This window comes from Gracilinanus agilis, chromosome 2, assembly GCF_016433145.1.
Source record: "Gracilinanus agilis isolate LMUSP501 chromosome 2, AgileGrace, whole genome shotgun sequence".
Classification (NCBI taxonomy): Eukaryota; Metazoa; Chordata; class Mammalia; order Didelphimorphia; family Didelphidae; genus Gracilinanus; species Gracilinanus agilis.
The window spans coordinates 275,967,022-275,990,636 of NC_058131.1; the positions used below are offsets into that span (position 1 = coordinate 275,967,022).

Sequence of the window (23,615 nt, forward strand, 5' to 3'; positions counted from 1 at the left end):
GTGCCTGGCTGCTGCACACGGGGGCCCTCCGAATGGGGAGTGAAGGGGAGGGCTGGGGGATGGGTGGGGGTGAGCCTTATTAATAATTAACAATGTCTTTAAGGAAAAAAAAATCCTTGTGGTTTGTTGCCATACAATCAGCATTTTAGAGCCGAAAATGCAGTTTAAAGGTTGGAGGAGGGCCAGGGAACGGGCTGTTTTCTGCTGAGCTGGCGAGAATGTTAGGCAGGAATCCAGGAAAAACAAATCAGCCCTGCCATCCTCCCACCCCCACCCCGTCCAGGAAGTTTCACTTTAAACCGAACCAGATGATGGCTGAACAGAGCTCGGACAGTTAACCGTGAGCTTGCCAGCCCAAAGTCCGTGCGTTCCAGTTCCCAAGGAAGGGGCGAGGGAGACGCCAGGGGCGGCCCAAGGAAAGCCTGGCTCTTCTGTGAAGGTGGCAATGGGGACGGGATAGGAAAACACCCAAGAGGACGGGCAGGCCCCTGGGGCCAGACGGGCAACTGTCAAGCGCCCCGATATGGGAACTTGCTCAATGTCTCCCTGACTCATTCCTCCAGCCAGAGGAGAAGGTATAAAACTGTCTCTGGGGCTAGAGTGTGATCATGGAGGATTAGGGCTTGAGATGCTATTGATCTGTCAACTGAGGATTTACCCAAACCTATCTGGAACCTATCCTGTTACACAGCCTGAAAGTGAAGAAAGAGGACAGCTCGCTCCTCTCAGGAGCTGGGAGAGTCTTTCGAAGCGGGCCTTCCCGACTGGGCGGGAAGCTGCCAAGGGAAAAGACCCTCAGAACATTCAGACACCGTGGGTGTGGGGGGCTGACATTCAGGGGCCTAGCCACAGAACATGGGGTGAGCTGGTCTTGCCAGGAAGCACGGAGTCTCAGTCATGATCTAGGCCCGGCATTAAGAAATATCAGGCCATGGGCGACAACCTTTCTCCATCTGAGGGATGTGGGATGGGGAGTGGAGGAAACCTTAAGGGAAGCCTAAAGAAAGCCAACATCACCCTACACTGGCCAAACCTTAAAATCTAGGGATGGCTCCAGTCAGACCCAGTTTCCCTCAATGACCCACCAAAGATCTGTCTACAAACCCACGGGGAACATGACTACTTCTAGGCCTCTACCTTGGGTGGCATGTGTGGGGAAGATTCCTAAGGTCATCCTCTAAACCTTTACAGGTTCTCATCTTTAGTGAATCGTAAGAATTCCTGAATTGGAAGAGCCCTAAGAAGTACAATCCAACCATGAATTTCTATGATAATATCCTCAAGAGATAGTCATTCACTTTCTGCTTCAAGAACTCCAAAGATAGGGAATTACTACTTTATGAATCAGCTCCATGTTACCTTCAGACAGATCTAATTGTTAAGACACTGGGGATGGGGTGGGGGACCCCCACCTTGGAGCAAGCAGAAATCTTTCTCTTTGTAAGTTCTCCCCATGGCTTCCCCAAGTGTCTCTTTCAAGCATGGGGATGGGTGGGGTCCTTTAAAAGGTGTGAGTTTGTGTTCCTTATTCTCCATTTCCCTCCTGGTTTCACAGAACTGGAGCACAGGGGAGATGGCCTCCCAGGTCACCAGAATCCAGGTTAGGGAGAAACCAGGAAGGATGCTCACCTTCCAGGCTGGTCCGGGTACTTGTGTTTGCAGTAGGCTTCGAGGGAAGCGTAAACTTTCTCTCGTAGAGCTTCTACTTCTGCAGGGTTGGAAAGTCCCTTAGAGTCTGAAAAGGAAGGAGAAATTCCAAAGTCAAGGCTCAGCTTTGGATGGGGAAGTCATCGTGTTTGATTCCTTCTTTTGAAAAGGCAGAGTGACTATGTGACCTTGGACAAGTCCCACTCTTCTGCCTTGGAACCAATACATAGTATTGATTCTAAGACAGATGATAAGAGATTTTTTTTTAAAAAAGAAAAGAAGAGAAAATATAGAGTGAGGAGCCAATGGTAAATGATCTCCAATACTATTAGGCCCATAGGACAGAAGGGCTTGGAGAAAGGGGGCTGATCCAGAGCTATATAGGATTCTTTCCCTTTGAATCATTAAAGGCCAAACTCTACTGCCAGACTTTGATGAATTTATACAATATGGCCCCCACCCAAACTATATAACCTTATTTTTCCATTATTCATCACCACTAACCTTCTGTAGATTACTTCCTCTGCCCCAACCCAGTAGCATTCCTGGCCCTGTTGCTTTCATTGTTCATATCTTAAATGTCTTTGCCCTCTTGTTTAAACTCCTTTCCAAAGTCCATTCTTTCTTCAAAACTTAGTTCACACACTACCTCCTCTTTGAAGCCTACCCTGATTGCTCTGTCTACACCTATTGCACAGATCTGGACGCTTGATTATTCTCTAATTGTTTCCTGTGTGCCGTGTCCTTGGCTAGACTGTGTACTCACTGCAGGCAGGGACTGAGTCATCTTTACTGCATCCCCCAGATCACCCACCAAGGTGTCTCGCTCACAGACTTGGTGATTGATTAGTCATTCTCCCAGCTGATGCTAGCTCATCCTTCTATCCTCTGTTCCTCAGGGGTTCTCATCCCTTCTCCAATAGCGACTAAATAGCAGCTCGGTGTGGAAACAAGGCAAGTTGTTAAACTAATTGGGCTGCAGACATGGTGCCATGGAATAGAGGATTTGGCATCGGAGAACCAGGTTTCAGGTTCTTGCTGTGCCACTTATCCCTGTGACCTTGGGGAGATCACTTGATATTTCAGGTCCTTTGTTTTTGCAAGCGTAAAGTGAGGGGGCTGAACTACATGACCTCTTCAGGTTTCTTCAAGCTTGAAGGCTAGGATTCTATAATGATAGGAACTAGGTGAGGAAATTCAATTCTCTTCTTAAATGGCAGCCCCTCAGGACACCATGGTGAGAAAGGAGGGGAGAGAGAGATTGCTTGGCTCTTTCACCTGTGTGAAAACAGAGGCTCCAAGAAAGATCATCTAAGTCATCCAAGACTGAGCCTAAGAGGATCAGATGCTTCAGGCTAAGGCCTAATGTTCTCAGGACAGGACACAAGGCCATTGGCAGTGACTCATTTGTGCAGCTAAGACCCTCCAGCCCAGAATTGTGCCTCTGATGGAGCCACTGAGCAAAGACAACTTTTTAGGAAGCAGGTTGGGAGGGAAGATTTATTGACCATCTACTATGCACCAAGGCACAGTACTAATCACTTGACAAATATATTTTCTCATTTGATTTTCACAACAATCTGGGTGGTAGGTGCTATTATTATTATCCCCATTTTACAATTGCTCTGCTTGCCATCACCATGATGGTTGAACATTCCCACCTGCCCTTAGTGACAAGATCTAACTTGGTCATGCAGGGCTTTATCTAAAAAAATGATGTGAAATTTGTTTATGTTCCCCACTTCGACCTCCTCTTGAGACAATGAGTTCTGCAACTTTAATAACTCCCAGGAAATCTAGGATGGCCTGTGGTTGGTCCTGAAAACTACCTCCCCTTCCACGGCATAATAGAAAAAGAGCTTCACTTGGTGTGAAGAAAATCTGACTTCACACATCCTGCCTCTGCTACTATTTAGTGATTACAGGTAAGAGAACCTAGCTGTAAATCCAAGATAGAAAAAGCACAGGATGATATAAACATAGTTGGATTTGGGATTGGGGGTCACAGGATTTAACTTCTGACAAATCATTTAGTTTTACTAGATTCCAGTTTCTTTTCCCTAAATGAGGGAGATGGATGAGACGATCTCTAAGTCTTGTTGTTCAGTCGTTTCAGTCATGTCCGACTCTTTGTGGCCCCATTTGGAGTTTTCTTGGCAAAGTTACTGGAATGGTTTGCTATATCCTTTTCTACATCATTTTACAGATGAAGAACTGAGGCCAACAGGGTTAAGGGACTTGACCAGGGTCACCCATCTAATAAGTGTCTGAGGCCAAATTTGAACTCTTGTCCTCCTGACTCCAGGGTCTATGTTCTATCCACTGTGCCCCATCCAAGGTCCTACACAGATCTAAATTTCTGATTCTGGCCAGGCCTGGTGACTCACACATGGAATCCCTGCTACTTGAGAGCCTGAGGCTGGTAGATCCCTTGAACTTGGGAGATCTGAGCTGCAGTAGGATAAACTGATTGAGTGTCTACACTAAGTTCAACATTAATAAACTTGGTGAGCACCTGGGAGCTAGAGCCACCAGGCTACTTTAAGGAGGAATGAAATTAGCCCAGACCAAAAATGAAGCAGGTCAAAGATTCTATGGCCATCAGAGTAGGAAAAGACCTTTGAGTAATCCCTGTACTTCCAGCCTAGATGAGAGGAAGATCCTATTTAAAAAAAAAATTCTGATTCTCTCCCATTTACTACCTGTGTGACCTTGAACAAGTCATTCTAGACTTTGGTTTCTTCTTCTGGAAGATAAAAAAGTCAGACTCGATAATTTCTAAGGTCCCTTCAGCATCTAAATGGATAATGATGATGGTACAGGTATCCTGGATTGGGCCAACAATTTCTCATCCCTTTTCCCAAATTTATGGGTGTTGTTTCTGTAGCCTTCCAGCACCCAAGACCTAGTCTGTGAGAGGCATTCAGGCAATACAAACAGATAATGAGGCTTATTCAAAGAACAGCACAAAAATCACCAAACTAGAGGGACTTTAAAGACAATCTAGTCTATCTCTTCATTTTATAAATGCTGACATTTTAGCACAGAGAATAAAAAGGGTTTTTTCCCCAAGGTCATAAGCCAGAGAGCAAGTATGAGAATCCAGGATTTCTGATTTTTTCTATCACATCACAGTTCCTCATCAGTCCACACCGATCCTTTAAATTTCCCTAAGTTCTCCCAAACCAGTGCCTCTTTCTTAACGGCTGGGTGCTCCTCGGGGTAGGTCTAGCTTCCCCAGCTGGATAAGATCCAGAGCCTGGGGAACAGGGGCAACGTTTATGAGGCTGTCATAGTTAACCTATGAGGTAAAGACTATGGAGGGATAAATGGTTCTGTATCTTCGAGTGGACATTTTTAACTGGTTTGGCACAGCAGAGTCCTATCTCAATGTGGTAATACTTAAGGACCGTACTGTATGATCTCATCACACCAGCCTCCCTCCCTCGTTTCCCATTTGGACCCGTCCTCTCCAATCTGTCTATTACTTTTTCTCCTTTCGTCTCCACAACAGACATTCTTGACCCTCACTGCCGAGGTTATAGGTTTGCCAAGTTTTTTCTCTTGCTCTCTTTCTATGTCTTCCAAAGATCTCTGGAGATCAAATTAGCCATAATCTGTCCTAATTCCTCCCTCTTCTTTTCCCCCCTTCTCAACCTTCACTTGACATCTCTGCTCAAGCTGGTTTCTTCTGTCTGATTCCAAGCCCATACCAAACACATTCCATGTTCTGCAGGAGCCGCTCAAAGACTTTCAGAAGATTACAGATTCATAGTTGGAAGAGATCTTAAATGTTCTGTCTCCCTTTTTATAGAGATAGAGAAAATGATGCCTAGAGTGGTCAAATAACTTGCCTACAGTCACCCAAGTAGAAAAAAGACAGATCCTCTCTAATTTTTGACCTAACATTATTACTTCCTTTAAAAACCTTCTTGTGGGGCATCTCAGTGGCTCACAGCAAATCTGGCCTCAGAAACTTTTTAATCCCCATTTTCTAGCCCTTACCACTCTTCTGCCTTGGAGCCAGTACACAGTATTGATTCTAAGAGGGAAGGGTTCAAAAAAAGAAAAAAAGTTTTCCACGGGCAGGCCTTGTTTTTCACTCTACATTCTACATAAATGTTTTCTGAATTCCACAGCAACTCATTCTCTGGTAGTTAACAGGCTTGCTTTCTGACCTATCTCCAAATCTAAGAACAAGAAGATGGCCAATTGAGTCAGTCATGGTGGATTAGGATATTTGGGCTTTTTTTTTATCTGACAGAGGCCATCAATCATTGGTAACAGCTAGGTATGTCAGTGTAAGTAAGGCAATCTTGCAGCAGACTAATGGTAGCAGATATATTTTGGCAACCAGGTAATTCTGACTCATATCTCTGTTTTTCTTCCTACTTCTCAACTCTACATTATCTAAAGGGCTCTAGCTGCTACTTCCTTGGAAAATGACCTGAGCTGGGTGAGATGTATCAATTCTGAAAACTAAGCCGCTATGATGATCGTGACTGAATAATTGACACATGGAAGCCGGAGGACGTGGCTGACTTAAGTGACTCAGACACATTTAGATGAAGGATTATGGGCTATTAACACAAAATTATGTTAAGTAATTTCCCCAGGAAGGGAAACTCTGTAATGGCTATCTGGGAAAAATGACAATTAATATGACTTTCATCTTACAGACTGTCAAGGATGACATAATAGTCTTGATTGCACTGAATAAAATCATAGAGTACATCCTATAATGTTAGAGTAGAAAGGACCCTGGAAACTTTGTAGTCCAATGATCTCCTTCTACAAACAAGGAAACTGAGGTCCACAGAACAGATGTGACTGGCAAAGGGTCATATAACTATTAATTAATCAACTAGCAAACATTTATTAAGTGCTACCCTGCAGGTGCTGTGCTAGGTGATGGGGATACAAAGACAAGCATTAACAATCCTCGCCCTCAAGGAGCTATAGTGTACCTTTAATAAGTGGAAGAATCAGGGCCACAGCCCAGTTTTCCCAGCTCCCAGGCTAACACATGTTTCATGGCTATACAAGGACTATCTCTAAAGGGCTCTGTTTTAGAAATTTCAAGAATAAAAATTGCTGAGACCTGCCTCTTACCACAACCTTGCAATTTAGCCTGGGGCCACAAGCTCAGAGAAGTCAGGCTGCAGGTTACTGCTAAGAAGGAATCAATAGGCTTCTCTCATGACCCTTGCCCATCTCCACTAGAACTTTTATGGCAGAACTTCAGGAATTCTGGTGCCAAATGTGAGGATTCTGCTGGAGCTAGATGCCTCTAGTAGGGAAGATGGGTGAGAGCAGAGGCATCACAGAAAGAAGGGATGGGCACGGAGGTCTGTATGCAAGAGAAGGAAGAATAATAAAAACAGAAAGAGATACACTAAAGATAAAGAAACACTGTGAACCAAAAAGGCAAAGCATGGCTATTTAAAAAATGGGGTTCTCAAATGATAGTCAGATGCCTAAAGGGTCCTTAACCAAAAACATCTGGGAACTGTTGTTCACCAAGAATGAGAGCATCCAAAGAATCTGGAGTTGGTCTCTGGCCCCTCATCCCCAAGTCCCCCATTATATGCAATCTGATCTTTCAGTTCCAAAAAGAAGAACCTAGTAAATGATGTGTTGTTACTAGCGATCTCACTGACTCTGGAGCCTGGATTTGTGTTTTTGTTTTGTTTTTGTTTAAATCCAGAGGGGAAGAAAGGACATACCCGGGTTGAAGAGGACAATGGCTCTCAGGCAGCCCAGCTCTGTCTTGTCCATCTGCATGTCTCGCATTTTTGACACAAGTTCTGTCAGGACTCTGCAGGGGGAAGGAAACATAGAACACAAGGCACCCCATCAGACAAAGGTCCCCACCCCCCTTCTCTGAGATCACGCTGACAAAGTGTCAAGACATTTTATCATTCCTGAGTATAAAGCTGGACTGAAACTGGGAATAACTTCTCAAGAAACTTTGAAGAGGGAATTTCACATCAGGAAAAATCTTCCAAAACAATGAGGAGAGAGACAGAGAGTGAGAGAGACAGAAAGAGAGGGAGGGAGGGAGACAGAGAGACAGAAAGAGAGACAGAGAAAGAGGGAGAGGGAGAGAGACACACACAGAGACAGACAGATAGACACAGAGAAAGAGAGACAGACAGAGAGACAGAGGGAGAGAAAGAAAGAGACAGAAAGAGACAGAGAGATAGAAAGAGAGTCAGAGAGACAGAGGAAGAGAGAGACAGAGAGGAATATAAAATGTAACTCTTCTGCCAGTTCTTTTTAGTATTCATTTTTGTGTGTTATTGCAAGTGTTTGTGTTTAAACGAGCTCTTTCCCCTTCACACACCAATGTCTGTTTAGATTTGGCTCATAGACACAGGGAGCAGGGTCAATAATTACTAAACTGGAGACTGGAGATCAAGAAAAGGGTGATGTTAACAGTTGGGCAGAAATCAGTTTGTAGTCTTTCCCCTGCCTTCATGTGGCCCTGTCTGGTGGCCAAATCCTACCACTCTTGAGTTGATAGCAGCTGGGATTTGGTGAAAGGTACTGAGCAGCTCCAAACGAGCATACTCATCTTTTGAATGCACATAAGGATTCCATTTCACATAGCAATAGCATCTAGCTAATGTTTTATTAAGCCCTGGCACTCAAGAAATTCCCAAAGGGAAAAGTTGTTTTCAGGGTCTATGCCCATGGGTTCCACATATCAAGAAGAGTTGTTTCCCTGAGATGTAGGTAACAGGAATGAGGAGGAGACAGAATTCCAGCTTTTCTGTTAGGGCTCTTTTATTCCTTGAAAAACAAAGTCAAACCAATGTCAAAGGGATGGAGAGGAGGAAAGAGGATGTTTTTCCACTTGAAAAGTATGTTATTTGTCATCTAAATCCCCTTTCCCCTTCAACAGAAGAGATCCCAGGTGCTGGAGGTCAAAAGATCAATATACTTGGAAATCAGGGGCAGCTGGGTAGCTCAGTGGATTGAGAGCCAGGCCTAGAGATGTGAGGTCCTAGGTTCAAATCTGGCCTCAGACACTTCCTAGCTGTGTGACCCTGGGCAAGTCACTTGACCCCCATTGCCTACCCCTTACCACTCTTCTGCCTTGGAACCAATACACATTATTGTTATAAGACAGAAGGTAAGAAGGAAGGTTTTAAAAAAAAAGATATTTGGAAGTCACATAATCTTTCTAGGCCTCAGTTTCCTCTGCTCTGCAATGAGTAGTGTAGAATAGGTGATCTCTCTATGGTTCCTGTCTCTATGGATCTTGTATCCCATGGGGATAGGTCCAGAAAAGGACTGGTAGCTTCATTTGGTCCAAACATGCACTTTTCTTCATAATATGTTACATAATATGCTATATAATATGTCACTCCTAGAAAATTATTCTTTATCTAAAACCTTTTGGAGCCCACTACCAGGTTGTATCACTTCTCAGAGGAATATTTCCATAAATTTATTCCTCCATGTGTCAAGTTACCAAAATCTCCTCCTTCAAGGTTCTTGTGAGAAAATTCTAATTCCTTTATCCAGAATTTATCTATCTATTACTTTATAGACTGAGGCCTTGATCCCTTCTATTTCCTTTTCTTCCAAAACTGTGCAGATGTCATTTCTTTAATTTCTTCTCACTTAGCAGTTTCTACATAATGCTTAATTGTTTAAGCTTCCCATCTCTGGGCCCCCTCCAGCTCTGTCCATTTTTTGATAAGCTGTGGCACCTAGATATAGTTTTTTTTAAATGAAAATTCACTATGGCTTTCTGAATGGATCATCTAAGCCAGTGATGGGCAAACTTTTTAAAGAGGAGGCCAAAAGAAAGGAAATGCTCATCTGGTCGTCTGTTTCTAAGGCAACTCTTTCAAAGTTTCATTGTATTGGATCCTACTCATTGTATTTGTCAGATTAGGAATAATATCCCACAGCTGGAAGGAACATTTTAGGGGGCCCACATCTGGCCCACGGGGCCATAGTTTGCCCATCACTGATATAGGCTAATAACAGAGATTGCAGAAAACTAGATCTTAGAGAGCATTTACTCCAACCTTCTCATTTTACAGATGGAGAAACTGAAGCTAAAAAAGGGAAAGGGACTCACCTATGGTCACCCAGGCTGGCTCAAACTGAGACAAGAAACCAGGTCTTCTCCCTCTTTACCCATCCCTCCTCAAAAGCACAGGCAGATCAAATATTCCTTTGAACTGATGGGTCAAAGGGATAAGCCCCTGACTCTTCCTTCTCTTAGTAGGATTCCCCCTCACCCCAAAAAAAGTCCAATCCCCACCTGTCAAAGATGGCGCCCACCCCTGCACTGTGAGCGCTGTTCCTATGGACGTGAAGGCCGGTGGCAAGAAGGATCCCATCTTTCACTGCTATCGAGCGGTGAGAGAACGAGGCGATGAGCAGCTCATTCCAGCCTGTAGGGAAGGGGGGAAGAGGACACAAATTGATCTCCAGCCCCTAAAGAGCTCTGCCTTTCTCTAATGCTCTCCCCCTTGTCTGACCCCATGCGATTATTAGCACATCATGTATAAACACGGTCCTGTCTCTGGGACAACTTGGTGCATTGTGCTATCAGGGCATGGCGGGGATCTGCGTGGTCTGTAGAGGCAATCTTGGAGTTCTTGAGAAATGTACAAATGCGTTCTTCCTTACTGTTGCATGCCAAGACCACTAGCTGGTGTTAGAAGTGTGTCTAATAACTGAAACAGTCACAATCTGGGTGAAAAAAAAATTTTTTTAAGAAGTCGTACAAAGAATTCTTTTCTGACATTCAAAATAAGTAGATCTTAAGAGTTTTTATTAGAAATGGAAAATTACAGAATCACAGGATATTAGATAATAAAGAGGAGAGTGGAGAGAGAACCGGATGAAAAGCCAGGAGACCCGCACAATCTTGGACACATTTTTGTATCTACTTACTCATGTACGTGTTGTATCCTCCTCCCCACCCCACTAGAACGCAAGCTCCTTGAGGGAAGGGATTTTTCATTTTGGTCTTTGTATTCATCCCCATCACTGAGCAGGGTACCCGGCTTGTAGGAGGAACTGAGTAAATCTTGGTGGAATTGAAATCATTTGATTTCTCAGGACTTCCAGCTTAATTGTCCTAAATGCCTTGTGCAGCAGGCAGCAGGCTAGGCACCGAGTGGCCGCCGTGAAAGGCGAGAGGCGAGTGGCCAGGATGCCTGCTGGGGGAGGGTGGAAGGTGGCGATGCCTCCACAGTGCCAGCCTGGCTCTCCGGACCAGCGAGCACTGAACTTCCCAGGTGAAGACCCAGGGTGGGGCTGCAAGCTGGGCAAGTCTGGACGGGAGGATGAACTTGTTATAAATCATCCTCTCCCTTCCCAGCAGCAGCCTCCTGTCCCTTCCCCAGCACAGACCAAAATGTAAATGGCTCCAGGGATGGCAGGGCCAGGAAAAGCATCGATTCTGAAGGAATGGGGTATGTGTCTATATGTATATTTAGAAGTAAAGCATCCCTTTACACCAGGGGTTGGCAACCTTTTTGGCCGTGAGAGCCATAAACGCCACATTTTTTAAAATGTAATTTGTGAGAGCCGTACAGTGCTCACAGTGCGCTCCTGTAACAGCACCTGAAAAAAAATTGACTTTATGGCTCCTGCAGAAAGAGCCCTATCTGGCCCTCAAAAGAGCCAGATGGCTCAAGAGCCATACGTTGCCGACCTCTGCTTTACACAAAACCCAAAGCTAAAAATCTCATTTTCCAAAAAGCATACTGTGCTTGGTAACCAGATCCACCAAAAGAATCTACCACAAAATTGTCTTAGCTGGGGAGCCGGCCTCACATACTGAAAATAGGATTAGATTTGCAAAGACCTGTTCACATCTAAGACTTCTTAGGCTTATAGTCGTCACTTAACAAAATGCTTACTTTCTTTATTGATCAATGTAAAATCCACTGTATAATGTAAAGGGAGCCTTGACGAGAACTCTAGGGAACTCTCAATAGCAATCATTTGTGGAGCTTATAAACCAATTTAGCAACACCTTTTCCTCATATTCAGGCACAGGGAGCAGACCTGCCCTGGGAAGTGGCCCGGTCCATTCCTGTGCCTCTGGAATGAACTTGCTATAAAAGGCCTTCAACGGCAGCAGAATGTGCCTACATCTCCAAATCCTCTAGACCATGCACGTGACTTCGCAAAGGGAGCTGAGCATCTGTTATGCTTATAGGCCTTCGATGGACCCAAGGAGGAAAGCCTAGGCTGACCGAGCTAGTGCCTAGTGGCCAGAGGAGGTCTGGTATCCTCAGAAGAAGAAGAATGTGAGACCAAAGGCCATCGTGAACTACCAACCCCCCAGTAAAGAGCACGGGCAGCATGGAGCACGAGAAAGAACACTGCATTTGGAGTCCAAAGAGTTGGGTTTAAACCTGCTTCTGCTCCCTGTGTGACCCGGAGCAAGACCCTCACTCACTGCTCTGGTGGCGGATTTCTTCTTCTGTAAAATGGGAAACTGGTCTCGAGAGCCTTTGATTGACCCTATGATTACAGTGCCTGGCATGGAATAGCCTTTTCCAATCCTCTCAACTGCTAGTGGCCTCTCCACCAAAAGTACTTTGCATTTACTTTATATTTGCATACAAATATATCTCATATATACATGTACCTATTTTATGTATGCAGATACACATGTCCTCTTCTCCCTTCCCTAGAGGGTAAGCTTCTTGAGGGCAGAAACGATTTTGTTTTTTCTTTGTTTCTCCTCAACATCACCTGGCATAAAGTAGGTGCTTAACAAATGTTTGTTTAGTGGATTAACTGCTTAATAAAATGTTTGTTGAATCATGGCAGAAAGTACATCTGAAATCTTGGCAGAAGAGACTCTGGTGCCTGAAGAGACATCGGAATAATAGACAGTTCCTAAGGAGCTGCCATTTTAACCTTCTACTCCCCACCCTCAGGATAGGTACCCCTCACTAACCAATCTTCCACCAGAGGCTGCTAGGTGCCAAGGAGGATAGAGAACTGGCCCTGGACTCAGGAAAACGAGTTCAAATTCAGTCTCAACTTTTGGAATCGAATGCAGATCAAAGTATGTGATTTTTCACTTGTTTATTTGGGTTTCGGTTTTTATATGATTATTCTCTTATAAAAATGAACAATATGGAAATATTTGGCATGATAATACAATGTATAACCCAGAAAAAAATTTATTAAATTTTTTTAAAATACATATTCAGTCTCAGACATTTGCTCTGTGACCCTGGGCAAATTATTTAACCCCTGTCTACCTCATTTTCTTCCACTGTAAAATGGGTTAATAATAGAGCCTACCTCCCAGGTAGGGGAGACACACTCTCAGTTAGAATCTAAATTTCACTAAGCCCTCTACATTTTAAGATTTTTTGTTTTTTATTGTGAGAACCAAATGAAATAATATTTGTAAACACACTTAGAATGCCTAGAATACAGTAGGTGCTTAATAAATTCATCCTTCCTACTCCCTCCCCTCACTTCTTTCTTTATGAATAAACTACTCAGTTCCTCTAATGTCCTGACCAGACTCAGGAGAGGGGGGGGTTCTGATATCGCCTTTGTACGGACTTGCTCCATAAACCTGGAAGTGTCACTAATGTTTTTTTTGGAGGGGGGTGCAAATGGGAGGAAGGAGACTCACTGCTTTCCCTAGTTCTCAATCATACCAATAGTGATATTATTTAAACAAATTTAATATTCTAAAGGCCTACAAAGAGCTTTCTCCCATAAAAACTTCAGGAGGTAGTTAATATACACTATCATTGTTTCACAGATGATGATGAGGAGGCTTAGAAAGCTGGGGTGATTTGCCCAAAGGGACACGTAGTAAGTTCCAGAGTTAGATATTTTCTTCTATTTCTTTCTTTTCTTTTTTTGCAGGGGGAGGGAACAAATGTGGATCTTTTTTTTCTGTATGCTCATACATATTTTTAAATGGGTTTTATTTGCCTTGCCTTGTCAATGGTGGGAAGGGACAGGTAAGGAGAGAAATTGGAACTGAAAATAAAGAAACTGAATTTTTTAAAGCCTCTGAGCTGAGATTTGAGCTAAGATTTCAGGATACTAAGTCTGCTGCTATCTTCCATAACCCCTCTCTGTCTTTTAAGGATCAAATGAGCTAAAGAATGAGAATATCCTTTGAAAAGTAAAAAGCACAACACAAATGTAAGGGATTATTATGATTATTATCACCATCAATGCCAGGAGCTCAGTTAGACAAGTCCTATCTCTTCCTTGTCATTTCTGATCTTAAAGACAGAGGGGAAGGTTTTAGAAAATGCCCTAAGGTCTTTAGACATGAGACCCAAGAATGAGTCAGAAAGACAACAACATGTGGAGAAAAAGAGTGTGGAAAAATTCTTAAAGATCATCTAATCTAACTCAATCATTATACAGATGGAGAGACTGAGACTACAAAAGGGAAAGGATTTGCTTAAAGTCATAAAACAGATATAAAAGGATATAACTTGTGTGTGTTTTCCATACTGAGGGAGAAGGATCAAGAGAGAAGGGGAATTTAAAAAATAAAAGCAAATATACCTAGCTCTGGTCTTTAGGCCCAATCTCACAAATGTGATCTCAGTGTCTCTAATCCGCTGAAATCTCAACTCAATTGTGCTAAAAAAAATTGATGCGAAAGAGTAAATGTCTTGTAAGGGACACATACTCTCAGTGGAATCTATATTTCACTAGATACTCTAAATTTTAAATTCGTTTGCTTTTTAAATCTAAATGTAGTTTTAAAAAAAAAAAGGCTCCCATCACTGCATGCCTCTCAAAGACACGGCCTCTGTGCCTCGTCATTTTCATTGCATGTCCTCCCGCAGCAGAGGCAGTTTTTCCCCTTGCTGAGCCCCCTAAGCCACCCAGTTCTCAAGCCTTTAAGAATTCATGGACAAAAGGAAAGGGGTACGGTTGGTCTCCTTCCACTGGCCTGAGGACTTGGTTCCATTTAATTTTCCTGTGGTAGATGCATGAATGAATTCAACCACTGCTCTTAGCTAAGTTATAATCTTTAAATATTTTATGTGCAGCTGTTCGCCATGGGCTGCTCTCTATACTCAATAATACATAAAGCCATTGGTTGGACGGCTCTATAGAGGTTATCTGAGGCCCTCCTGGATAAAGACACGGTGAGTTGGACCTGGAATGACAATGACCATGAGCTCCCTTTCCTAGATCTACGGATCATGAGATCACAATTCAGATATATTATGAGAACGGGAGGTGACACCAAGACATAAGAAAGACCTGAGGGAGGTGGGGAGAATTCTAGAGAGTGTATCTGGAAGGGCTAACTAAGGCCTGAGATCTTGATTGGTCCTGGAGTCAAACAGGAGACCCCATCAAGACTGATTACCTCTGGCCAAAATAAATGAACTCCTGGAAGTCAGAATTGTTTATCACAAATTAAGTATACATTATTTATCATCCTTAGGATATTCTTGATAGGTCCACCTTCATCCCAGATGAAGGGATTATATTAGATAATCTCTAAAGGCCTTCTAACTCTGACATTCAAAGTTCTGTCCCTTCCTAGTCTAATATTCTATTGTACTAAGGTTAAAGTCTCAGCTCAAATAGTATGTAACAAACCTATTTTTTATTTTTATTTATTTTTAATTTAACTTAATTTTATTGATTAATTAAGAAAATTTTTCCATGGTTACATGATTCATATTCTTTCCCTCCCTTCCTCCCAACCCCTCCCCTAACTAACACACAATTCCACTGGGTTTTACATGTGTCATTGATCAAGATCTATTTCCATATTATTGATATTTGCATTAGGGTGATTGACGAACCTGTTTTTTTAAAAGATCCTTTGGGAGACAGCTAGGTGGCTCAGTGGATTGAGAGCCAGGCCTAAAGACAGGAGGTCCTGGGTTCATATCTGGCCTCGGACACTTCCTAGCTGTGTCACTTAACCCCCATTGCCTAAGCCCTTACCTCTTCTGCCTTGGAACCGACACACAGAATTGCATGTTCAATGGAAGGTAAGGGTTTTTTTTAAACTACATAAATAAAGTGAGTGGGGTCTTGGATATCTAATCCAATTTCCTCATTTCCTAGACGAGGAAACTCTGTGTATGTGTGTCCACATGTCCACCCGGAGTCCTAGAGGAGGTAAGCCACTGGCACAGTCACCCAGAAAATGAGACCAACACTAAGAAAAAGAGTCTTCCTATGAACGAGCCCATTATTTCCCCCTTTTCCACGGTACGGATGGGATTCTGGGCTGAGAGAGAGAGGGAGAAGGAGCAGAGAGGCAGCCTTGTGTTGGGGGCCAGTGAAACTGCAGCATATGGCCCTGGTATGCGTGGGAAAGGAAGCTAAGTTGGAGTGGAAGGAAAAAACAGAAAACCTCTGTGGGCTCAGAGATAACATGGTAGAATTTTCCGGGCATTATTTGGACGATACTGACTGAGAAGTTTCTTCCTTTAAACTGAGCCGTCAACAGGAGAAGTCTGGGAGGCAGCATAAGGGGCAAGTACCCAAGGAAATGTCCTTGCCCCAAGCAGTTACTCTAAATGACTCTTGTCTCCGCCCCCACCCCTAAAGTAAAGGTTTTACCTTGGGTTTTTTATGAGCAATGGCAATTCATGGTGCATGTCAACAGCATTCTGTCCTATGAGCTAGCCAATCAGATAGGGTAAATCATCTCTCAACATTCCACTCAGATACAATTCTATCTCTTGCATCCTGAGTATCGAAGGGAATTTGTGTTTCAATGCCCCAGCCTCAGAGTAACCAGATCCTGCACCCACTACAGGCTGAGCTGTTTGGTTGTCTTTGGGGTCTTGGGCTTCTCCAGGCATGAGGCCCTAAGGCTTTTCCCCATTGATCCACAACTTCATTTTTACCATAAAACATGATGCTTCCCACTAATTGTCAGAAAATAATGGAGGGTCAAGCTTCATTCAGCATTAGGAGCAGAGTTTCCTCATCATTCCCTTAGTGGTGGCAAGAGGAGAAAACTGGCGTGTGTTCCTTCCAGCTTTAAAGGGGATAGGCCTGGTGGGATATGATTCTCACAGTGTCAGAACAGCAAGAAGCCTGAGAAATCACAGGACCCAAATCCACCCCATTTTCAGAAGAGTTCATTGAAGATAAGAAAAGAGAAGCAATTTTCCCAAAGCTAAGACTAAAGCCCAGCTCTCTCAGCTCCGAGTCTGAGGTTCTTTCCACCATGTATAGACCATGCTTTCCAACAAAGACCTCAGACCCGGCCTGGTCCCTTGAATAAAATCCTCAACCAGACAAGAATGTCATTTTGGCTCCATTCTTCTTCTCCTTCCCAGGGGCTCATTGTGCTTTTGGTGGAATTTTCAAAAACTAAAGCCGGAATTCCAGGAGTGTTAATTAAGACTAAGGAGTTTGTAGAAGTGGAAAAAAACTGAGAGAGTAAGGAGATATGTTAGAGGGTGAATGTCTTGGGGGGAAGGTTTTAAGAGGAAAAGTTTTAAGAGAAAACCTTGAAATCAAAAGGAATAGTGGTTCTAGAGTAATGGAACAAGAGGTTGCCAGTCTTATTTGCCAGCAGAAGCCTACCTAGTAAATTGAGCAAATTAAAGAACATTAGCTTATCAGGTGCCTCCTGAGATGAGCCTCCTTCTCTGATGGGGGGCCCTGATGGATAGTTTAAAAAAGACTATAGCAGCATGCTTTGATGTCAATCTCAAAAAATAAAGGACTTTCCCAAACCACAGCTCTAATTTCCTTTCCTCCCATTACGCATGTCAATCAGGAAATGACCCAGTGCTTCCTACATCTGGTCATTTTTAGCTGGTACTGCCTTTATTCATTCAACAAACATTTCTTCAGTTGACTCTGTGCAAGACATCATGTTAGATGCTAGGGAGGGGAAATGGGGGAGAAAGCAGAGATAAATAGGAAATGATCTTTGGCCTTGAGGAGCTTGCAGGTTACAATAGTAAAGGAGAAATGATATACACATAAATTACCATAATGTACAGTTCTAGATACATTATTTTTCATTGGCTAAATTCCAGTGACTGGGGTTCTATTTGTACTGAAACTTCCTCTTTTGAGCTAGGGGAAGGGAAAAAATTATGTATGATCCACCTAGTATACTGGGATTTGGTGAGTAAATCCTAACTTACTGGTTTAAGAGACTTCAATCCTAAGCATTTTCTACCTTTGTCTTTCCAGACAAAAGGTTCTCAAGGATAGCAGCTTCCTCCCTGGAGTCCCAAAGCCAGTTTGCCCTAGGTTGGAAGCTTCCACCCAACAATCCCCATGTCCCAAGCCCAGGTCTTGCCCTAGGTTGGAAGTCCCACTTACCAGCTCGCAATAGAATGACCTGGTCATCCAAGGGGAGCTCTGAGAAGTGGGGGATTCTCTTGGCCCATTCCACCAAGGTGAAGAGCTGTTTATCTGCTGCTTGGCATATGTTCGTAACAGGGTCGTTGGGCTGTAAACAGAGAAAGGCACCATGAGAGCTGAGAGAGGCACAGACACGGGAAGAGGGGACCGGTCAATCCTCCTAGGACCACTCTGGCTCAGGGGGAGGCTTAAACTATCATCATAGGGGCTGAGAGACCATTGGAGCTTGGCTGCAGGCTTTATATGCTTTCTAAAAATGTATCTCCCGAACAAAGGCCTTCTTAGATTGATAGAACTGGAGAAGATGTCAAAGTTCACCCCCAATCCAACTCACACCTGACTAAGAGTCTTTTTACAATATCCTTGACGAGTTGGGAGTCCAAACTTTATTTGATGTTCTCAAAGTCTGGAATCCATGATCTCCTGAGACAGCTCATTCCATTTTTAGACAGCTCGTTGTTACATGCAAGCTTAAATCTGCCTTTCTAGGGTTTTCATTCACTGCCACGAGAGCCAAGCAGGACAAATCTAATCCTCTTCCACAAGGCAGTCCTTCTAATGCTTGAGGACAGCTATCACAATGTCTTTAAGTCTTAACCTCTGCAGATCCTTTGTCTGATCTTTGTACAAGGCTGTCAGCACCATCTCTATTGCTTTCCTCCACAAGAACTCCATTGGGGAAAAGTCTTTCCTACAATATGGCACACCCAGAAGCTAGGTAGAGGGCGGTGGGACCGCTCCTCTCTTCCTCTACACATCACACCTCTGGGTATACAGCCTAGGACCAATCCCATTAACTTTTCCAGCTACCCTATCACGGTCTGCTAAAAACCACTAGATCTTCTCCTGTTGACTACTGACCAGTCATCCCTCCTACTTGGGAATTGGCCACAACCAGCTACCATCATTTCTTCTGCCTCAGAATCTCCTTGGTAATTTTACTTGTATTTTCTGAATCCCCATTTTTCTCAAAACGCCACGAGACGTATTTTAAGATCTTCAAGTGTGCCTGATTTCCCTCATGAGATTGTAAGCCAAGTGAAAGTCAGGATCGCATTATTCACTTGTGGGGTCTGGGGGAGACACCAGCAGAAGGTCTAGGGCAGGTTGTGTAACAACAGAAATGGAGATCTGAGCACTGACGTTTCGGAACTGGTAGCAAATTCCAAGATTAAAGCAATGTAGGAGATCCTGTTAATAGTGGAGCTTCTCGGGGCAGTGAATATAGTGCCAAAGCTGGAGTCAGGAGGTCCTGGGTTCAAATCTGGATTCAGACAGACACTTCCTAGCTGTGTGACCCTGGGCAAGTCTCTTTCACCCTAATTGCCTAACTCTTGCAGCTCTTCTGTCTTGGAGTTGATAAGAAGACAGAAGGTAAGGCTTAAAAAAAAAGTGCAGTTTCTCTGTCTGGTGGGCTAAAATGGTTATGACTAATTAGAGGAAGCTAGAATCACAGAACTTTAGAGCTGGAGGAAGCCTCAGAGGTTATCCAGTCCAGCCACTCACCACGCATAGGGATTCCATCTACAAGATCCCTGACAGGAGGTTATTCTGCCTCTTCTTTTGTGGCTGCTCTAGTGATGGGGAACTCACTACATCTCGAGAGTCCATTCTATTTTCTCCTAGCTCTCATTTTTAGTACTGAGGTCTGCTTCTCTTATTTACTCACTTTCACCTACTGGTCCTACTGCTAGCCTCTGAGGCTAGGCAGAGTTAAGTCTTGTCTTTCTTTCACATGATAACTTATCAACTATTGATCCTGACCATGGCCCATCCCCCCAACCAAGACTGTGAGCTTTGTTAGAGGTTTATTCTCCTGTGGAATAGTTCATCATTCGAACAGCCAAAGACTGATTTGACCATCATCTGATGAGTAACCCAAAGTAGATCATTCTATTGATATTAACCCATCTTCACATTATTTCTTAGGTAACTCTCATGAAGATAAATTATAGAGAAGTTGGCTCACTTGTACTGGTAAAGGGAATTTCCTCATCTGGGAGTTCTTTGTACTATAGGTCCAGTAGCTACTTCCAGTACTGTTTCTTTCCCGCCCCCCCCCTTAAACTCTTATCTTCTGTCTTAGAATCAATACTGTATATTGGTTCTAAGGCAAAGAGCAGTAAGGGCTAAGCAGTGGGGGTTAAGTGACTTGCCCAGGGTCACACAGCTAAGAAGTGCCTTGAGGCCCTATTTGAACCCAAGACCTCCCATCTCCAGACTTAGCTCTCCATCTACTGAGTCACCCAGCTGCCTCTCAGCCCTATTTTTTATGTGCATAAGCATGATAAACTCTAGACTTCATTTCCTTTCATTCTGGATAGAGGAAACAGAAAAATTTATACTGAAAGCCAAAGACTATGGGGACCTCGAAAGGTTTGGAAACTCCTGGTCTAAATCAGTTGTGGGGTCCTGTAATGGAGTGTCCAGAGGGAAGTACATGTAACGTGTTACCCGGGTCTCTCAGACCTTTGAGGTCACCAGGCAAGTAATGAGACACTTTTCTAAACCAAATGAGCTCAGACTAGGTAGGGGTCTTCCCACCTCAGCACCATCGTGGCCTTCGGCAATGATCCTTGGCACCAACACCTGGCATGGAGTAGACAACTGGAAAAGGAAAGCGAGACCCGGGAATTTCATTGTGTTGATGCCAGAACCACTGGCCTTTGGTTGGAATCCTGGCTGCTCTTCTGACTCGCTGCATGACGTTGGGCAAGTCCCCATGCCAGAGCTGGGCCCCACGTCTTGTATATAATAACATTTCATGGCCATCTCTTGAACGGGGTTCAACTGAATGGATTCAAAGTATCAGCTTCCTCATTTGAAAAAAAAAGAGTATAATCCTACCTACTTCATATCACAATTGTAGAGATCAAATAATAGATGTGAAATAATGGAATCATAGATGGGGAAAACCCTCTGGAAGCTGCAATGGGATGCAAGCATGTAAGTAGGCTTTATTTTCCTGGACCAATCCTGTGATTTTATTGGTTAGGGAAATTCAGAGTGAGGAGCAGTCTCCACCAATATAGTCTGGCCCCTGCTTTGCCAATTAAAGACTTAGAAAATTGCTTGCATGCATTGAGAGTGACTTGTTTAGGGTCACACTCCAGTCTGTGTCAGGAGAGGGGTCTGAAACCCAGGGCATCACCCCTTTCCATCACACAACGTGCAATAGACCTCTCTAGAAGGTATCATAATTATCCCAGTCCCAACAAAAGGTTCCCTCCCCTCCCACCATCCACCCCTCGTCCCTTCTTATCGATTCGTCCTGCAAGGGATTGATTTCCACATGAACCGGGTGCTGGAATTTCATCATTCCATAAAACAGAACACCCGAAGCATTGAAGCAGGAGAAAAAAATACTTTCCTTTGAAATACTACCTAATAACGAAAACCATCTGCTCTTTAGTAGGACATGCAGTCTAAACAGACCAAATCCCTGTTTAAAGAAACTGCTAACTGCTCAAGTGGGACGGCGATTACAAATTGGATGACGAGATCCGCTGCGGTGGCTGGAAAACCTTGGGGACTGCAACTGGGGAAGGGGGCAGGGAGGAGGAGACCAGGGTGTACGGATTTCACCCAGAAGCCTGGCGCGCAGGGCTATGCTAAAATCCCAGGCCAGTGGAGTGGTCAGATAGGAAGAAGCCTTAGAGAGCATCTAGTCCAAGGTTTGCTAGATCTGATCTTCCCAGCAGCTCTGGCCCAGGGTAGGCAGATGCCTTAAATGTCTTCAAGAACCATCTCTTCTCTGGGATCCTCCCTGGCTTCTCCAGCCATCATTCTTCTTCTCCTACAAAGTCCTACAGAACTTAGAGTCCTGTGAACAAGCACCAAACTAAATTAGATGTCAGCTATCACAGGATTGGTCCAGGAAAATAAAGCCTACTTACATGCAGTTTGCAGAGGGGTTTCGCAACTATTATTCTGTTATTTCACTTCAAGAGAACAGAGTTTATGCTATCCTTATTTTGGTATGCCTAGTGCCAAGCAAAGAATACATAGTACATGCCTAAGAAATGCTTACTGAATGAGTACAATGATGAATTTGGTTCTATGCTGTTCTCTGTTTCACACCTAATTAGTCTTGATTTCCAAATGTGATTACCTAGGAAGTACACAGGACCTGAAGTTAGGAGATCTGGGTTCTGTTTCTTACTTACTGTATAACTCTCCACAAGCCACTAGCCCCCATTTGGGCCTGAGTTTGCTCTTCTGTAAAATGAGGAGGCTGAAATTGATAGAGAGTAGATATGGGCTGGACAGGATCCTAGAGACCAGGAGCTCCCTGCGCAGAAGGGGAGAGCTGGAAGGGACCTGATAATCAAGCCCAGGAAATCCTATGTCTCCTAGCATCCAAGCCACTCATGTTGCATAGTCATTTGATCAAATCTCTGCTTTTTTCCTGCAATCCTCACAATGCCTAGTACTGGAAGTACTTGAAAAGACTTACTAATTAAGTACTTGAAAAGACTTACTAATTAATCCAATAATCTAGAACCTCGTAGTACATCTATTAAAAGTTGGAAAGAATGTGGTATTTCTGTTCCTCAAAATTATCTTTTCTTAAAAAAAAAAAAGTTACTCCTTATGTCAATCATCCCTGACTCACGGTGTAGAATTCTCCAGGTCAAATGAAGCTGCTAGCTCTGATAATAGAAGGTACAGCCTAAAGAAGCAGCAAGGTGGCACAGAGGATAGACCACTGGGCCTAGAGTCAGAAAGACTTGGGTTCAAAACCAGCCTCAAGAGACTGACTCTGTGTGATCCTAGGTAAGTTACTTCACCCTGTTTGCCTCCATTTCTTCATCTGTTAAATGAGCTGGAGAAGGAAATGGCAAATCACTCTAGTATCAAATTGGGGGCAACTAGGTGGCTCAGTGAATAAACAGTCAGGCTCACAAATGTGAGGTCCTGGGTCCAAATCTAGTCTCAGACACTTCCTAATTATGTGATCCCTGGGCAAGTCACTTAACCCCAATTGCCTGGCCCTTACAGCTCTTCTGCTTTGGAACCAATACTTAGTTTAATTTTAAGATGGAAGGTAGTGGGAGGAAAGAAGGAAGGAAGGAAGGAAGGAAGGAAGGAAGGAAGGAAGGAAGGAAGGAAGGAAGGAAGGAAGGAAGGAAGGAAGGGAGGAAGAAAGGAAGGAACGGAGGAAGGAACGGAGGGAGTGGGGAGGGAGGAGGATCTTTGTAATGAACACAACTAAGCAAAATAAATGCCCATAATTAGCCGTGTCTAAAAATGTATGCCTTTGCAGTTGGTGTTCATCTCATCTCTGTCAGGAGGTGAGCTACATGTTTCATGATATATTCTCTGGAGACATAGTTGGTAATTGCTTTGATTAGTATTCTTAAGCCTTTCAAAGTGGTTTTTTTCTTTATAACGCTATTGTTCTTGTATAAAATGTTATCCTAGCTGCTTATTTCATTCTACCTCAGTTAATACTACCCAGGATTCTCTGAAATAATCTCTTTTATCATTTCTGGTAGTATATTTACATCCACTATATTCATATGCCATATTTTTTCCAGCAGTTCCTCAACTGATGGACACACAGTCTTGGTACACACACACACACACACACACACACACACACACACACACACACA

General features: G+C 43.6%; 1 protein-coding gene across 1 annotated transcript in view; it reads right to left on the reverse strand.

Moving 5' to 3' along the window:
* The window catches only part of RXRA (retinoid X receptor alpha), a 165,530-nt gene that overhangs the window by 2,567 nt on the left and 139,348 nt on the right, over positions 1–23,615 (reverse strand). Inside the window, exons 5-8 of the mRNA XM_044659682.1 lie at positions 17,956–18,085; positions 9,932–10,064; positions 7,374–7,465; positions 1,630–1,735 (exon numbers count right to left, since the gene is read on the reverse strand). Of these exons, the coding sequence (XP_044515617.1) occupies positions 1,630–1,735; positions 7,374–7,465; positions 9,932–10,064; positions 17,956–18,085 (461 nt within the window). The remainder of the gene's footprint in view (positions 1–1,629; positions 1,736–7,373; positions 7,466–9,931; positions 10,065–17,955; positions 18,086–23,615) is intronic.